Source organism: Neofelis nebulosa, chromosome 5 (genome assembly GCF_028018385.1).
Source record: "Neofelis nebulosa isolate mNeoNeb1 chromosome 5, mNeoNeb1.pri, whole genome shotgun sequence".
Classification (NCBI taxonomy): domain Eukaryota; kingdom Metazoa; phylum Chordata; class Mammalia; order Carnivora; family Felidae; genus Neofelis; species Neofelis nebulosa.
In genome coordinates this window covers 157,388,849-157,405,882 of record NC_080786.1, presented here as the reverse complement: position 1 = coordinate 157,405,882, position 17,034 = coordinate 157,388,849, and the positions used below count along the sequence as shown (strand labels likewise).

Here is a 17,034-nt window from a genome sequence, read left to right as displayed (position 1 = left end):
AGATCTTCCTCGCCCTGAGCTTTGCCTGTCCTGCATCCTCCGGCTGGAGCCCTGCCTCCACCCCAGCCTGGGAGCACCAAGCCCTCTAAACCCCGCCCCTGAGTCCCTCCCCCCACCCTCCCCCACTGGGCCCCCAACGCCCATCTATCAGGAACAAGCCCCCTGCCCCCCCCCCATGAGCCCGCACCCTTCACCCCCTGACAATGAGGGTTTTCTCGCCCCTCCCCCGCGCCTCCCCGCCCCCGCACGTCACGTCACGTGGCAACCTTGCGCGCCCCCGCTCGCCCCCACAATGCTCCTCTGTGGGTCCTGTACCTGTGGCCCCCAGTCCTTCCACCCCACCTGTCTCCTGCTGCTTTCTGGGGAGCCCCTTTCCCTGCGTTCATGGCCCTGTCCCCGCAAGGGACCGTGAGCGTGGAGACCCTGGACGTCTCAGACCCTGACCCGCCAGAGGAGAGCTCCTGTAAGCCCTCTCTGCTCCTCCCAGCCTCAGGCCGGGTGGCCTCCGGGGAGACCACCAGCTGTGGTCTGGGGGACGCCGTGGGAGGAGAGAGCATGGGGGTGTCCAAGGGACCCACGGGGGGCCTCCATCGCCCCACCCCTCCCAAGGCCCCCTGTCCTCCCCTTTGTGGGGAGAAGCCCACCTAGACCACACTGTGGCGGGGGCCTGGGCAGGGAGGGACGCCGCGGGGAACACACTGAGCCCCCGTCCAGATCGGCGCTCACCATAGGTCCTCCTGGCCCTGTGTCCTGGGTCCCCTGGGTCCAGAGGGAAAGGTGTCACCAAAGGAGGCGGGCGGGGCCTGAGCTGGGGCCAGGGGCTCCCAGGCAGCAGCCGACAGGCCATTTTCCCCCTCTGTTTGTACGCGTCCCGTTTGCCCATGGGTCTCCACGGCGGTGGCCCCAGTCCTGGAGCCAGAGGCAGAGCACCACACGGACATCATCCTGCTGGGCTCCAGTGAGGCTTCAGAGCTGTCATCCCCCGCTTCCCCAGGGCCCAGCAGAGGTGAGGTGTCTTCCCTTAGGAGGTCAGCCCCAGGCCTGGCTGCGGCGTCTGAGGCCCCAGGCTTCTGGAATAGTCACACCTCATTCACGAGCCCCCTCCACTCCTCTGACATCACGTCTGGGCCAGGTTTACATTAGAAAAAGCAGGAGAGGGAAGGATCCCCTTTTGTTTCCTTTTCAGAGCTCATTGCATATGAAGTCAAGGTCAACGAGAGGAACATAGAAGGTGAGCTCTTGCCCAGCCGAGGGGGAGCAGCTCTGGAAAGACTCAGGCGCGGGGAGCCCACCCTGGTGTCTCCCAGATACTTAGAGTTGTGCAGCCAGTTTTAGGGCCTTTTCAACACCCTTGAGAGAGACACTGTTCCCATTAACAATCCCTCCCCGCCCCTGCTGCTGCCTCCCCTTTTCAACCACTTTCTTTCCCTATGGATTTGCCTGTTGTGGATTCCTTGGGTTTCCACACGCAGTTCAGGATCAGTTCGTCAATTTTTGCAAAAAAAAAAAAAAAAAAAAAGGGGATTTTGAGAGGGGTCTGGGGGCCCTCTGGGGAGGCCTGGCCTTCCAACTGCGGTGTCTTCTGACCCGTTGCCCAAGGTACCTGCCCACTTCTTTAGATCTTTCAATTCTGCCCACGGCCTTCTGTGGTTTTCATTGTACGGGGCCTGCTCTCCCCTTGTTACGTTTATTCCTAAACCTGTTGCTCTGCTTGCTGGTGTCGTGACACGTGTTGCACTGTGGGTGCCCGCCTTAGACATCTGCATCTGCTGTGGAAGTTTCCAGGTGCACACGCAGCACCCTTTGTTTGAGGGAGGGATGTGCGCTCCGTGCAAGGTAAGCGGGGCGGTGGGGCGGCTGGGAGGCAGGGAGCCTGGGAGGCGGGGAGCCTGGGGAGGCTGGGGTGGCAGGACAGGGGGGAGGCCGGGAGGCAGGGAGCCCGGGGAGGTGGGGAGGCCGGGAGGCTGGGCAGCAGGGAGGTGGGGAGGGGGGAGGCTGGGGCAGCGGAGAGGCAGGCAGGGAGGCTGGGAGGTGGGGAGCCCAGGGAACCGAGGAGGCACCGGCCAGGCTCTGCCCCTTGCCAAGGACAAGTTCCTGGGCCGCCTGTTCCTGTATGACGATGACGGGTACCAGTCCTACTGCTCTGTCTGCTGCTCCGGGGACACGCTGCTCATCTGTGAGAACCCCGACTGTACCCGGTGAGCCTGGGGGCAGCCCCGGGGCAGGTGCCACCACCCACCGCCCAGGCATCTCCGTCCTCGGGCTCCTTGTCCCAGAGTGTGGAGGACGTCCCCCCAAGACGAGTTCCCCCCGAGCTTCCCGTTTCCATCCCAAATATTTTCTTCGGTGTAGAGCCTTCACACGCGGGAGGCGGGGCATCGAGAGATTTGTGTTCCTGAGTTTTCTCTTTATTATCGTCACCGCCAGGATGGGCGGCACCCTCAGCGGGGACGGGGAAGCGAGGGCTGGGTGGTCACAGGCAGGGGCCGGGCAGGGGCAGTTCCCCGTGGAGCCCCAGCACCCGTGGTACTTAACCTCCCTCCTCCCAAATCTGTCCCCCCCCGCCCCCCAGCTGGCGTCCTTGACCCCGACTTCCTGCAGGCTCTGGAGGTGGGGAAGACGGGCGGCCCCCCACCTCACCGACGGCAGATGGCTCCTTCCTGCCCCTCGAGGTCCCTGAGACGGACTGGACCCCCTTTCGGGGTGACGGCTCCCCCTCGCCCCCGCCCGCTGCCCGTCAGCCCGAGGGCGGCTCCCGCCCCTCGTCCCCCTGCCTGGCGGCCAGCGGATGCCCCTTCGGTCGCTGTGATGTTCTGTTTGGCTCCAGGTGCTACTGCTTCGAGTGCGTCGACACCCTGGTGGGCCCCGGGACCTCGGGGAGAGTCCAGGCCGTGAGCAACTGGGTGTGCTTCCTGTGTCTGCCCTTTCCCCGCAGCGGCCTCCTGCGGCGGCGCAAGAAGTGGCGGGGCTGGCTGAAGGCCTTCTGCGACGGCGAGTCGGTGAGGGGCGGCGGGGGGGGGGGGGGGCGACCGTCAATTTCCTCAGCATGCCCACCTGCGCTGACACCGGCGATGACGGAGCCCGGGCTTCCAAGCAGACGCGCTCTTCTCGTTTTCCTCTCCGGTCCCGGCTCCGCGGGGTCTAGTTTGTGGAAACGACTCTGACCTGGCGGTTCTGCTGCTTCCGAGCAGGGGAAGGGGGACCTGGCAGGAGACGGACCCAGCACGGGTTGCCTCCCGGTCCGGCACGTGTGGACAAACACCCAGTCAGAGGGCAGGATGGGCGTGGAGTTGAGGCACAGATGTGGGGCACGGGCTCGGGGCACAGGTGTGGAGCTCAGACTCGGGGCACAGACTCAGGGCACAGGCTCGGGGCACAGGCTCGGGGCACAGGTGTGGAGCTCAGACTCGGGGCACAGACTCAGGGCACAGGCTCGGGGCACAGGCTCGGGACACAGGCTCGGGGCACAGGTGTGGAGCTCAGACTCGGGGCACAGACTCAGGGCACAGGCTCGGGGCACAGGCTCGGGGCACAGGCTCGGGGCACAGGTGTGGAGCCCAGACTCGGGGCACAGACTCAGGGCACAGGCTCGGGGCACAGGCTCGGGGCATGAAATGGAGCACAGCTGCGGGACCTCCTGTGGGAGGCCAGGAGCCGTGAGCCAGGCGGGACCTATGGGCTCATCAAAGCAGGTTGCAGTATGTCCCCCAAGACCTAACACCTGGTACCCGTGAATGTGGCTGATGCTGGAACCAGGGCCTTTGCAGATGAGGTCTTCCTGGATGGGGTGAGGCAGGAGGACAGGTGTCAGAGGGAAAGCGGAGGGGGATGGAGACATCCGGGGGGAGGCTGGCCACACGATACTGCGAGAGGGGCTGGAGTCCAGCCCAGGGCTGCGGCCAGCACAGGGGATGCTCGGGGGAGGCAGGAGGACCCTCCCTGCGAACCCCCAGAGGGAGCCAGACCCGCCACACCTGGACCTGGGACTTCTGGTGTCCACATAGAAATTTGGTAGTGGTTTTGTGCCACGGTTTATATTCACTGTTACGGCAGCCCCAGGAAACTAAGGCTCGAGAGGGACCACCCTGGGTAAGCGGGTGCCGCGTGGGGCCCACACATAGGTCTGCAGAACTAGGGATCCCCCTGGGCCTCTCAGCCTCCTGCCCCCACCTCTGCCTCTCCCTCCCCCTCAGCCTCACTCTCTCCCTCAGCCTCTGGCTGCTGTTTGGTGGGAGCAGGTGGGGGGAGAGGGCCGTCCAGGCCCTGGGTGTGCCCGTGCCGGCTCTCACTGGAGGGGCGGGGGGCGCTGGAAGGGGGTGTGTGCTGACCCTGGGGCACCTCCCCACCTCCATGGGCGCCCCTCTCTCCTGGAGCCAGGACTGCCCCCCCACCCCCGACCCTTCCCGGGTTCTCGGCCAGCAGAGTTCTGGGGACTTGCTGGCCTCCAGGCACAGGCCCTGAGGCTGGACGGCGTGGGCCCCGTGGCTGAAGTGTGTTTATAGTGCTTTTCAGAAAAGGAGACGCAGCCTGGTAGTGCTTTTTTTTCCACTCTATGGGTGGGGTGCGTCCCAGGAGGGGCCATGCTCCCCAGTTGCAGGAAGTTTCCTTTCATGTTCACAAGTGTCCTTAATGCCCCAGTGCTGGGGGGAGAGAGGGGAGGAAGGAGCCCCCCGCCGACAGTCACAGCAGAGGGGACCAGGACGCCCCCCCCAGTGCCCATCAGAGCCGCACCTGTGCTGGACCAGCTGCCCTCCTCACGCCCACCTGCAAACTCACCAGCCCCCCAGCCCGTGGGCTCCAGCCACAGACAGGCCCTTCCCCACGTGGCTCAGGGTCTCCCACTCCGGCCCGGCCAGTGCACGTTCCTGGGGGCGGGGAGTCTGGGGCGCTTGTTTTACAAGTGGGCGTCCTGGAAGGGGTGGGGGAGTTTACCCATGGGCTTTCGGGTCCTTTGTCCTCAGCGGGCAGCCGTGAGGGCCACCAGGCACCTCGGGGCCCACACTGAGGAAGGACAGTCGGGCAATCCCCCTGCTGTCCATATGCAGGATCCCCCAAGAAATCCAGAGGAAGTGCTTCCTCTTGGGATAGAATTTTCTTCCTCTGCGATCAGGAAAAGCCCCTTGCACCTGCCTTTCCTGTGTTAGAAATGGCCCGGCCTGGGGGGGCCAGCCTGCCTTGAAGGCGCGTTCAGGGGTGTCTCCCCTGGTGGGGATTTGCCTCTGCTGGGGCAGAGAGAATTTTCCCTGGGCCTCACGGGCTCTGCAACCGGGCCACGGTGAGAACTGCGTTTTCTTTCGATAGGAGAACACGCTGGAGACCTACAAAACGGTGCCCGTGTGGAAGAGGGAGCCGGTCCGGGTGCTGTCCCTGTTTGGGAACATCAGGAACGGTGAGTGCAGTGAGGTCACGCCGGACCGCGACGGTCTGCCCCCAGGGAGGTCCGCGGGGGACCCGGTGTGTTCAGGCGACTGGCAGGAAGGGAAGGGCACGAGAGAGCAGCGGGAGCTCACTCCTTCAGAATTGCCGACAGGACAGAAAATGCAGGAAGCAAGTATGGATGCGAGATGCCACCAAGCAGAGCTGCGGGGCCCAGGCTTTGTGCAGAGGGCAGCAGTCCAGGCCAGGCCCTGCCCGTGGCCACCCCACACACCTGACCACCCGCAGGGCTCCCTGCCCCTCCCTCTACCCAAATGTCCCAGCCTGTGCAGGCCGGCCACGTGATACGTCCCAGCCTTGTCCTGCCCACTCCCACCCCCGGGGCCCTTCGCGGACCCCCACCTGCTGGTGCCTTGGAAATCCTGTGGATGCTTCTGGGCCCAGCAGACCTAAGAATCCATGAAAACACTCCTTAGTCTCTGGCCAGATAGAATCAGGACGTGCCCCACTTCCTGCACTGTGCCACCGCGAGCCTTGCGAACCGTGGTCACAGCGTCCCTGCGTGCACCTGTGCTGCTGACAGGGTGTCCGCGAGACATGGGGGGCAAAGCCTGCCGGCTGAAGGGGCGCAGGAGTCACGACCCCAGGCCACCCCGGCCTGCGTCTCCCCACCCAGACCATGCGTCCCTTACTCCCGTTTGTAAGGTCCTTTCTGAACTCGCCTTCCCGCCCCCAGGCCGAGGACTCTCCGAGGCTGTGACGGGGAGCCTGCAGGTCACGCCCGCCGGGTCACACAGCCAGGCTGGGTGACCTCAGCATGGACACCACGGCCTGGCGGATTTCCTAACCCAGAGCACGACACAGCAGCCCATGAAGGCCTGGTTTTGCAACCAATTGCCTGAGTTTCTTAAATCCATACTCAGCAGAGTTGGCTGCTTAGCGGGTAGCGAACGGGACCTTCATCCTTCCTGCCGGTGCCCTGTCCTTGAAAAGACAGAGTTTGCTCATTAAGACAGAGACATGTTGTCTAATCAACCCTTGGCCTTTGGGTCTGTGTGGGGCCAACGTCGACGCCACCCTTCTGAGCCCTATTTCTCCCCGCGCAGAACTAACGAGTTTGGGCTTCTTGGAACCTGGTTCTGACCCAGGAAGACTGAAACACTTAGATGACGCCACCGATGTAGTGAGGAGGGACGTAAGTACCGTGGGGTGCCTCCAGATGCCAAGATAAGGGCACACGTGCAAGACCCCCACGGGTGCTGTGGGGGTCGGGGTCCCCGAGCCAGGGTGTGCGTGGGGGGCCCGCAGGAACCGGTGCCCCGCAGGCAGTGGGGGAGGTGAGAGGGGTGTTTTCGCGGCCCCCACGCCGCCCACGGCCCAGAGCGATGGGCCAGAACTCTGGTTCTTGTGGTTGTCATCCAGGGGCCCGATCCCAACACAGATGGGATGAAACGCCACCTGCCCCTTCAGATAAAATCGTGAACTGAACAGTCACTGTTTGGGGGCATTCTCCAAACACAGCCCGGAATGTTCTGGTTCCCTTGAAGCCTGTCTCCTGCTGTCCCAGACAGTGACCTTGGAGGAAGTGCCTAAAAAGTGACTCACTGGCATCCAGCTGGGCCAGGAGCCCTTGGCAACGGATGGCAAGGGTCTGGGAAGCCTCCTCCTGGTGGTCCCGGGACAGGCGGACCCGGTCCTTTGGTCTCTGGGCCCAGGAGAGAGGATTAGAGCCCATCGTCCTGAGAGCCACTAACCGTGGGCAGAGGGTCTGGGGCCAGGAGGCTCCTGGCCGTGGGTTTCTGTTCCACCCCGGAGTGGGGGGCAGACGGCTTGTGGGGGGGGGAACCGCGTGTTCCCTCCAAGACTCCGGTGTCTTCTCTGTGAGCTGCTTCGCGGCAGCACGTACTGGGGGCCAGCGGGTGGGTGACTGCGGGGGTGCTGCTCTGGGACCGCCCGCCCGTGCTCGCCTCCTTGCCCCCCTCCCCAACCGCCCTGCCTGGACAGCACCTTCGCGCCTTTGCTCCGGTCACTAGGCCGTGACGGAGGCCGGTGCCCAGACGCCCCCAGTAGCTCTCGGGGACACGGGAAGGCGCCGGAGGAGGCACAGGCTCGGGGGCTCACCGAGGGATGGGGGCTTTGGTTACGCGGTCTGGGGGACGGCCCGGGGAAGGGGGTCTGCCCTGGGGCAGGACCCGTCGGAAAACCAGCGATCCAGCACCTGGGTCTCTGTTAATGTTCCTTTAGTAGAAAGACGGGGGCTACGATTGTCATTAACGGGAGTCCCTCGGGTCCTGCAGGAGAGGGGCACGTGGGTCACTGTGGTTCCAGAGCATCCTCGTTGGCTCAGGCACGGTTGGAGGGGCGGCTTCCTCCCCCCGCCCGCAGTGACCGGCTGACTGTGGCCGGTCAGGGAAGGCTGTGGCCCCGCTGTCCGCTCCCGGCTGTCACGTCAGGCGCACGTCATACGCTTTCCGGCAAAGCGCGGGAAATGCGTGTGAATCCCGGGGTCCGCGTGCCAGCCTTCCCGGGGGCGGGTCTAGGAGGCCAGCGCCCGGCACGAAGGGCTCGCATCACGTTCCAAGTGCCCTGCGGGGGGCTGGCCTCCCCTCGGGTGACGGAGGCCGGGCTCCGTGCGTCCCTGAGGCCAGTGGCGGCTGTGACCTGGGGGGTGTCACTGCTCCCGCCAGGGCGCTGTGGGGGCTCGGCCTCATCGCGAGCCACTCACCTGGGCGCACGGGTGCCTGCTGCGGTGGGGGCCGCTCGGTGCCCGGGAGCCACCTGCCAGAACAGGCCGTCCCCACCTGCCTTCTGTGTGCCCGTGTCCTGCAGGTGGAAGGATGGGGCCCGTTCGACCTCGTGTACGGCTCCACGCCCCCCGTCGGCCACGCCTGCGACCATCCTCCGGGTAAGAGACGGCGGTCTGCGCGCGTTCCCTGGCCGTCTGGTCCCCAGACCCGTTTGCATGCCCCGCCCTCAGTGCTGTGCGTGGGGTCGTTGGCGGGGGGGGGACGCGCACGTGCGCTCCCCGCGCCGTTTTCACTGCCCCGTCCCCTCATGATGGGGGGGGGGCGGCCGGAGCCCTTGAGGCTCAGCTGCTCTGGCGGGGACAGGCCCGCCCCGGGGAGAGGCGGGCGCCGGGTCCGGGCAGTCACCGCCGCGCCCCTCTGCCGCGACCCCACGGGCAGAGCGCACACGCACCCGGACGCCCCTCCCCCAGTGTGGTACCTGCTCCAGTTCCACCGCGTCCTGCAGTACGCGAGGCCCCGGCCGGGCCGCCAGCAGCCCTTCTTCTGGATGTTCGTGGACAGTCTGGTGCTGACCCAGGAGGACCGGACCGTAGCCACCCGCTTCCTGGAGGTACGTGCCGCGCCGCGGTCCGGGGGCCGGTCCGGGGGCCTCCCCGGGACAGGCCGGCTTCCTCGGAGCCCGGCCCCTGAGCCTCCTTCCCACCCGGTTCGCGGGGGTCACCGCGCTCCCGGGGCACAGACCCTTCAAGGTGGCCTTGGTCGGCGGGCCCTGCACGCTGCTCCCGCACTTCAGGACAGGCCAGCGTGGGGCTCTTCCTTTGGGCACACGCACGTCTCGCACACCGCACACACATCGCACGCACCGTCCCTCTGGGGCGCCGACAGCCTTGTGTCTTCTCTCCACCGACCCGAATCCTGACCACGAGAGCAGCCGCCCTGGGCTGACCGGCTCAGGGCCCCGGCCACAGGGCCCCCCCATGGGACAGCCCCCGGTGGGGCCTGACGCCCCCCTCTCGGGAAGTCTCCCTCATGCTGAGACGCTCACAGAGTCACGGCAGAAAGTCTCCTCGCTGCCCGCCCCGCCCCGTCCGCCTCGCCAGTCCTGTCGCCGGGGACGGTGCTTGCCCCTGCACGCAGGTGGGCGGACGCCCGCCCCGCCACGGGCTTGAGTCACTTAGCGACCACCCTGGACGGGCCTGTTTTGGGCGGTTTTACTTTGGACGTAAAAAACGTATTTGATCTGTTCCCTAGTGGGAATGGGGTCGCTCGCTGTAGTCTTGAGGTCTAACAGACAAGCCTGCGCCGCGGGGCGTGTATGGGGACACTCGTGGGATGGTTCCAGAAGTGACACTGCTGGGCCAAGTTGTGGCGTATTCGCTGCTGCGCCCACCTGCCCGGTCGGGCTGTCCCAGCCCCTAGACCCCTGCAGGGACGCAGGGCCCACAGGGTCAGGCTGTCCCATGCAGTCTCGCTGTGTTTCTGCCCGTGCGTCACTGCACCTTACGTTCTCCTAGAGTACAATCTGTGAATTATAGTTGTTTTTATTAAAAAAAGTTTTTTTAATGTTTATTTATTTGGGGGGGGGGAGGGGCAGAGAGAGAGGGGGAGACAGAATCCGAAACAGGCTCCAGGCTCGGAGCTGTCGGCACAGAGCCCGACGTGGGGCTCGAACCCATGGACCGTGAGATCGTGACCCGGGCCGAAGTCGGACGCTCAACCGACTGAGCCACCCAGGTGCCCCCTGTGACTTACGGTTTTAAAAGTCATTTTCACAGGGCTGAGCAAAACATTCCCATGATTCTTCCACTTCCCTCCGCGTCTGTGGTTATTCTCCTCGTTAGGAAGTCTGGAATTTTTAAAATAGCAACATGCCCCCCTAGAAGCTGCCAGGACCAGGTTTGAATCCTGAATCATTTATCAAAAAAAACAAAAAAAAAAAAATCTAAGAGTAAGTGATAGCAGGTCCAGCCACAAGGTGCAGGTTCCAAACCTGGACGCCAGTGATCCGCACACGTAGAGCCCATCAGAAATCCTGCCTTTGGATGGTTTTGCACACGCGTTTGGGAGGTCACAACTGGTCCCAAATCAGGAGGGCCAGAAAGGGAGCGTCCCACATTTCCTGTGACGGCTCCCGTCTCTCTGTGGAACATCGCTCCTGCTGAAGGCAGGGAAGATCTAGACATTCGGTCTCCTTCGGCTCTGGCGAGTGCCGGGCTATCTGGTGTGTCTCTCCCGGCAAGGTGTCTGGGTCCAGGAGGAGGCTGGGGTGTCCACGGCCGGGGTGGGGGGGGGGGGTGGCCGGGAACGGTGCACATGGGACTCTGTAGGCTCCCTGAGTCCATGTGAGTGGGGTCAGCCTACCTTGCGTTGGGCGTCAGGGGCCAGGGGGCTTCTTGTCTCAGTTTCTCCTCTAGCCTCTCCCCCTCTCACTGGCGGAAGGCCCGTCTCCCTCCCGCCCCCTCCCCTTCCAGGGCCCTCTAGGGTCCAGGCAGCCCGCTTGGCTCCTGAAACACCGGCACTTTAGAAAACCCTTCGTTGCCAGCAAAGCCTCTTATCTTCCTGAGGCAGAAAGGCTGTTGGCTCAAAGATAAAGGACCCCTTTATCCTTCAGGGAAGTTCACCTCCGAGCTGGAGCCCATGGGGAAGCCCTGCCCACGTGACCTCTGGGACTGGAAGGTCTGCTGGTAAAGGTTTCCCAGCGATGTCTCAGCCTCTTTCCCGCAGAGGATTTCTAGGAAATCAGATGCGAGACGTCAGCAACGGTGACTGACAGCCACAGTCTGTCTAGAAAGGTGGCTGAGGCCTGTGGGCACCGTGAGGGGCAGAGGTCATTGCCCGGGTCACGCTGAGCCGCAGCCCAAGTTTCCCTCCCCCAGGCCGACCCCGTGACCATCCAGGACATCTGTGGCAGAACCATCCAGAACGTGAACGCGGTGCACGTGTGGAGCAACATCCCGGCCGTGAGAAGGTGCTCCCGGCGCGCCCCAGGGCCTTGGGGCGCTTGCAGTGGGGGTGGGGACGCCGGCCCAGCATCAGCGAAGTCTGGGAACACGGAGTTTTCTAGACGGAGCCATGCCCGGGCAGCCTCCGTGCCCAGGTCAGGGGCTGTGTCCGGTGTGCCTCTTTTCCGCCAGATTCTGGGCTTGATCCAGGTCAGGAATGCCCGCTCCCACTTTGGGGACCTTTCCCCAGCCTCTTGCATCAAGGCTGCCTGAGGCTGTCCCCTCAGGACTTTGCAGGGCCTCCCTGGGTCCTGAGAAGAAAGTCAACTCCCGGACACCCATCACCTGGCCCTGGAAACCACCCAGCCTTCTGGAGCTCTGCCCTGCCCTGCCCTGCCCTGCACACATGCACACCCACTCCCACCCACCTGCTCACACTCATTCACACACACAGGCTCACACACACTGTCACACTCACACAAGCTCACTCACAGTGCATTTCTGGCCTGTACGAACCACTCAAACACACCAGGCCTTGGGCCCTTCTCTGTTGCCAGAACATTCCTGGGACCATTCATTCTCGTGAGCATCCAGCCCCCCCCCCACGCCCCCTGCCCCCTCCCCTGGATAGCTTTCTGCTCCTCGGAAACCCGCCCTCGCTCATCCGTCCTCAACCACACAATGTGCCCCAGAGCCCCTGAGGACACGGCCGCCTCCCTCCCCCACAGCCCACACCGTGCGGCACCTGCCCTGTGGTGAGCCAGTGTTGACGGCATCTGAGCTAAGCCACGCCTTCTGCTTCTGACAGAGAGTTTCTGGAAACTTCTATGCCCCCCCCCCCCACCATGTCCAGCATTCCCCACATTGCAGTGTGGCGTGTGCTCGTGGCAGGAAGTGCCAAGGCTTGGCGTGTGCCAGGCCCACACCCAGGCTCCGTGTTCAGTGGAGCGGAGCGAAGCGGCTTTCCCCATGTCTTCGGAAGCGTTGAGCGTCAGGCCGCCTCCTCTCCCTGCCCTCCTCCCTCTTCCCCCCCCTGGAGTTCTGCCGGTGCAGGCGCCTGGTTCCCAGAATAAAGCTGGAAGCAGCGTCTTCACGTGGGCCTTTGCCTCCAGGCTCATGTCTCAGTAGCGAGGACAGAGCCTCACGCTCGCTGAAAGTGGAAGCATTGAGCTGAGACGGTTGGCAGCTGCCTGTGGATGGCCACGGCCACGGCCACGGTCATCCCTCAGGCAGTAGGCCTGTCCCCAGGGAGGCATTTGGGGAGGGTGCTGGGATGGCCACCGTGTGTTTCTGCCGCCTCACCTGTGGCCTTCATCCCCAACGTAAACCCAGGGATGTCCCCCGACCCTAGTGTGGGTGCTGGGCACCAAGTCCGTGAAGACTTGAGTCCTACGGGCGACATCAAATCGCAGGCCAGGGTGCACGTGATCTCCCCATGCACCTGCCCCACACACAGGGCCCCCAGCACTGGGGGCCACGGCACCCTCAGGGGACATGCGTGGTACCGTCCTGGTCTCGGGTATAGGAAGTCCTTGGGAGTGATACACGGCACAGTCTAGCCAACCTTGGCCGCGCAGTCCCGCCCCTTCTTGTGCACGGGTTTTCTCCATGGTGGCTCTTCACACTGAAAGTGGACTGCCGAGCTGGGCCCGGGGCTCCGGCTGCTCCCCAGAGGAGCCATCTGGTCCCCTGCTGTCCAAGGACTGCTTGTCATTCTACGCTGGCTGGAAAGCTTACGGAAGATGGGTGGGGGCTTCCAAGGATGTCTATTTCCGAGGCCTCTGGATAATCCGGTGGGAGCCCGTGCGCCCACTCACGACGCCACCACCCCCACCCCCGGGGAGCCTGTGCGGGGCCCGGGTTGGTAGTGCGGGGCCCGGGTTGGTAATGAGCCTCCTTCTCTCCTTTGCAGCAAGCATTCCGCCCTGGTTTCCCAAGAGGCATTGTCCTCGCTGGCTCAGGACAGGCGGAGAATGAAGCTCCCCCACCAGGGGCCAGCCAAGCTGGTGAAGAATTGTTTTCTCCCCCTGAGAGAATATTTTAAGTGTTTTTCAACAGGGCTCACTTCCTCTTTATAAATGATTCATTTTACCATGAAACAAAAAAAGTCTTCCTAGAACCGGGCAACTTTCCTTGCATTGTTTCTTTTTTTTCTCTCTTCAAACTATTATTTTATTTGGCTGACTTTGGATTTCCCAAGGTGGCCTCAGACAGAGGCACCTCCTGCTCGGTGTGGTGATGCAGGGCCCGGCCCGGCCCCGCCCTTTCTCATGGGGGCAACATTCTCAGCCTCTAACCTTGGACAAGACCCTGACGTTATGAAGCATATTTGTTGCTGAAAACGTTTGTGTGTGCCGGTTGAGACGTTACAAATATATTCATTGTGGTTGTTACTGGTCATATTCTGGTGTTTTTATGTGCAAGGATAGCCTTTCTTTTATCCCGTAGGACGTGGGAGTGTGTGTGAGGAAGATAGGCAGGACAGGTTGTCACGGTGGGTGTGGCCCGTGTCCCCTGTGCACATGTGGCCCCTGTGGGTGCGTGACTGCCGCCGGCTGAGAGTGAACCCCGCTCCCCCCGATTATAGCCGCACCAAACATCCCAAACCCTTGCAAAGCGTAGACTAGGACGGTTGGTAAACAAAGGGAGAAAGAGCTGAGTGGACAGCACAGAGGCCAAGGTCCGATCCCCGTTCGAGGCCTGCAGCCCACGGGTGCTCCTTAAACCAGAGGCAATTGCCCATAGGAAGTGGGATTCCCACTCGCCACGGGCCCCGGTGAGGACAGACGTGTTACAGGGCATCGACTCAAGCTGGCTTCAAATCACATGTAATGAATCCCAAAGGGACCTTTCCAGATTAGCCAGAAACTCCCCCAAAGTGAGGTAGACTTAATGAAACAGACCCAACTTATCCTGGGCGTCGCAACTGGGGTGAGGGGAGCCTCGGGGCCCACGCTTTGCGGAAGAAAAGTGGGGTTAAAATTGGGCCTTCTCAAGATAAAAAAAAAAAAAAAATACCTGGAAGGAGAATAGAAGTTGTAATGGTTAATTTTATGTTGCGACTTGGCTGGGCCACGGGGCCCAGATACTTGTTCAAACGTTATTCCGGATGCTTCTGTGAAGGTGTTTTTTGGATGAAATTGACATTTAAGTTGGTGGGCTTGGAGTAAAGGAGACTGCCCTCCATAATGCGGGTGGGTGCTACCGGCTGAAGGCCTGTGTCTCCCCAAGATTTACATGTTGAAATCCTAACCCCCGAGATGGTGGTGTTGGGACATGGGGCCTTCAGGAGGGGACTCCAAAATGGGACCAGCGCCCTCATCGACGAGGCCCCAGAGGGCCCCCTCGCCCCTTCTGCTACTCGAGGCTGCACTGAAAGTGTGTGATGAGGAAGAGGGCTCTCACGTGACCCTGCAGGCCTCCTGACCTCAGACTTCCCTTCTCCAGAACCGTGAGCCACATGTTCCGGCCCTTTAGAAGCCATTCGGTGTACGATAGTGTGTTACGGCAGCCCAATCAGACTGACACGCGGGCCTCTACCGGTCCACCGAAGGCCGACTAGAGCCAGCTGACCTCCTCCGAGCAGGGGATTCTTCAGCAGGCCGCCCGCGGGCTCCACTCCTCCCCGAGTCTCTGGACAGCCAGCGCACCCCCAAACTGTGGAATTACCAAGCCTCCATGAGCCCATGAGCCCCTTCCTTGAAGTAAGTTTCCCTCTGTATATATAGGCACATCCCGTGGGTTCCGTTTCTCTAGAGAGCCCTGATTAATTCAGAGGCCTTCACGGAATCCCTAGGAACCTTCTCTCCTGGGTGGACAGGAGAACAATGCTGGGCTTTGATGTCACAGGTCTTGGGTCCAGGGGCTCATTTAGCATGATCTGTAATGGAACAGAGGCCACAGGAGCCCCAGAAAATGTGGGGAGTGGAGACCACATCACACAAGCACAGATAGGACCTTCCCGGTAGGTCAAGTTCTGGGGCCAGTCTGACAAAAATGCGAGCTCATCACAACTGTCTGGACAGGGTGAGGTGACGGGGGTGGGGGGAATAGGAGGGTGGGGAGGGGCTGACTCCAGGCTGCTTCCACCCCAGGGAACCAGTGCTGTGGGGCCAATGTGTTAGTGTCCACTTTCTTTTTCTTTTCTTTTTAATTTTTTAATGTGTATTTATTTTTGAGAGAGAGAGAGAGAGAGAGAGAGAGAGAGAGAGAGTGCGAGTGGGGGAGTTGCAGGGAGAGAGGGAGACACAGAATCGGAAGCAGGCTCCAGGCTCCGAGCTGTCGGCACAGAGCCAGACGTGGGGGCTCGAACCCCCAACCCGGAGGTCATGACCTGAGCTGAAGTGGGACGCTCAACCCACCAAGCCCCCCAGGCGCCCCTGGTGTGTGCTTTCTATCAGACTGCTCCCAAGTAGGGGCCCAGAGCTGCTCAAACGGCAGAACACTGTCGATCCTCAAATACCCCAAAATTCTCCAAGTATTTAATCCCACCCACAGATCCCAAAAGATGTCCCTGTCCTACTCCCTGCAGCCTGTGAATGTCACCTTATATGGCAAAAAAGATGTAGCTGACATTGTGAAATCGAGATGGGGAGCCTGTCGGGAATTACTGGTGGGGGGGGGGGCCTAAATGTGATCACAAAGGTTCTTATGGGGAGAGGCAGAGGGAGACTTGACCTCATACAGAGGAGAAGGTCATGACCCTGGAGACAGAGAAGCAGCTGCAAGCCGCGGGAGCCGGGGGCCACCAAGAGCAGAAGGTCCCCAAAGGAGCTCTGATTCCGGACCTCCAGCCTCCAGAACTTTGAGAGAATACATTTCTGTTGTTTTAAGACGCCAAGTTTTGGTGATTCGTTACAGCTCGCCCAGGAAACTGGCACACGCACCAGAAGGGTGGGCTCTCTGGGACCAGGGACGCCCACATGTCAACAGCAAGGCGCTGTGCCAGACCCCAAGGGAGCTGCTCGGGACAGCTGACAGGAAGCCTGGGTCTCCAGCGGCAAAGTGCAGCCTGCTCCTTCCTCGTCTGTGCCAAGGACTTCCAATTCCCAGCACGAATACAACTGCTGCTTGGTGCCCAGGGAGGCCTGGATGTTCTGTCTCTCCACTCTCTGACCGCCTGAGAAACAGGGTCACTGTCAAGGGGAAGAAAGGGAAACCTTTCCTCCACTGCAGGAAGCCTTCAGAGGAATGTTCTGTTTTTCCACTTGTCTTAAAATCCTCGTGCCGGTATTGGTGTGAATGTTTTATGTGTATCCGCTCGCAATAGCCACGTATTAAGTCAGCTGCTTTTCTGAGGAAGGTGTTGTAACTGTCTCCGCTCCGCAGATGAGCAAAGGCAGGCACAGAGGAGTTAACTAACTTGTCTCCGGTCACACAGCTCCTGAATCCAACATGCACTCATCAGGCTGAGGTCCCTGAGACTGGTCTTGGGTGCGCCACTTCCCCCAGACCCGGGTCCTGCCCGGATGTCCCTTCCGACCCAGCTGCTGCTCTCCCTGCCACTCCTCTACCTGCTCAACAAACAGCGCTTCCTTGGTCCGAGTCCCCATTCTTGGCTGGCCTGGCAGCAGCACTTGACCTTCTGGGGTCTGCGGCGAGGGGTGGGGGCGCTGCTCAGAAAGCAGAACCTGGTGCCTCCCCACCAGCCACAGCACCCCTCAGCTCTGCAGATTAGCCCCTGCAAGCCCCCTCCCTCCCGCCTCCCCGCTGCCGTGGGGCACTGCCCGGGCTGCATCGAGGGCCTGCGTTTCCGGGGCCCACCCGACTGGGCACCTTCCTTGCCCTCGCCTGCGACTCCGGCGGCGATCGCACTGGGGGTGGGGGTGGGGCAACCAGACCCGCGGAGTGGGCTCCCCGGGGAGCTTCCGGAGGTGGAGCGCCACCCAGGCGTTGGCCAATCAGTGCAGCGTAGCCCGTTCCCCGCCCAATCAGAGGGAACCCCGGCGCTTGTGGGCGGGGCTGGACCC

At 62.2% G+C, this 17,034-nt stretch overlaps 1 protein-coding gene across 1 annotated transcript; it reads left to right on the top strand.

Annotated features, from left to right (window-relative positions):
- The first annotated feature begins 384 nt into the window (after nt 1–384).
- On the top strand, nt 385–13,371 carry DNMT3L (DNA methyltransferase 3 like). Its single transcript, XM_058732554.1, has 12 exons — nt 385–463; nt 908–1,006; nt 1,187–1,231; nt 1,757–1,836; nt 2,086–2,198; nt 2,828–2,999; nt 5,302–5,389; nt 6,483–6,571; nt 8,206–8,281; nt 8,594–8,733; nt 11,000–11,091; nt 12,978–13,371. Exons 1-12 carry the CDS (start codon nt 385–387, stop codon nt 13,141–13,143), a joined length of 1,239 nt encoding a protein of 412 aa, XP_058588537.1. The 3' UTR covers nt 13,144–13,371.
- Nucleotides 13,372–17,034: the final 3,663 nt, after the last annotated feature.

Coding starts and splice junctions, on each gene's coding strand:
- DNMT3L (XM_058732554.1), top strand. CDS start 385: ATGGCCCTGTCCCCGCAAGGGACCGTGAGCGTGGAGACCCTGGACGTC. Junction 1,837..2,085: donor GGATGTGCGCTCCGTGCAAG/GTAAGCGGGGCG, acceptor CCCCTTGCCAAG/GACAAGTTCCTGGGCCGCCT. Junction 6,572..8,205: donor CCGATGTAGTGAGGAGGGAC/GTAAGTACCGTG, acceptor CGTGTCCTGCAG/GTGGAAGGATGGGGCCCGTT.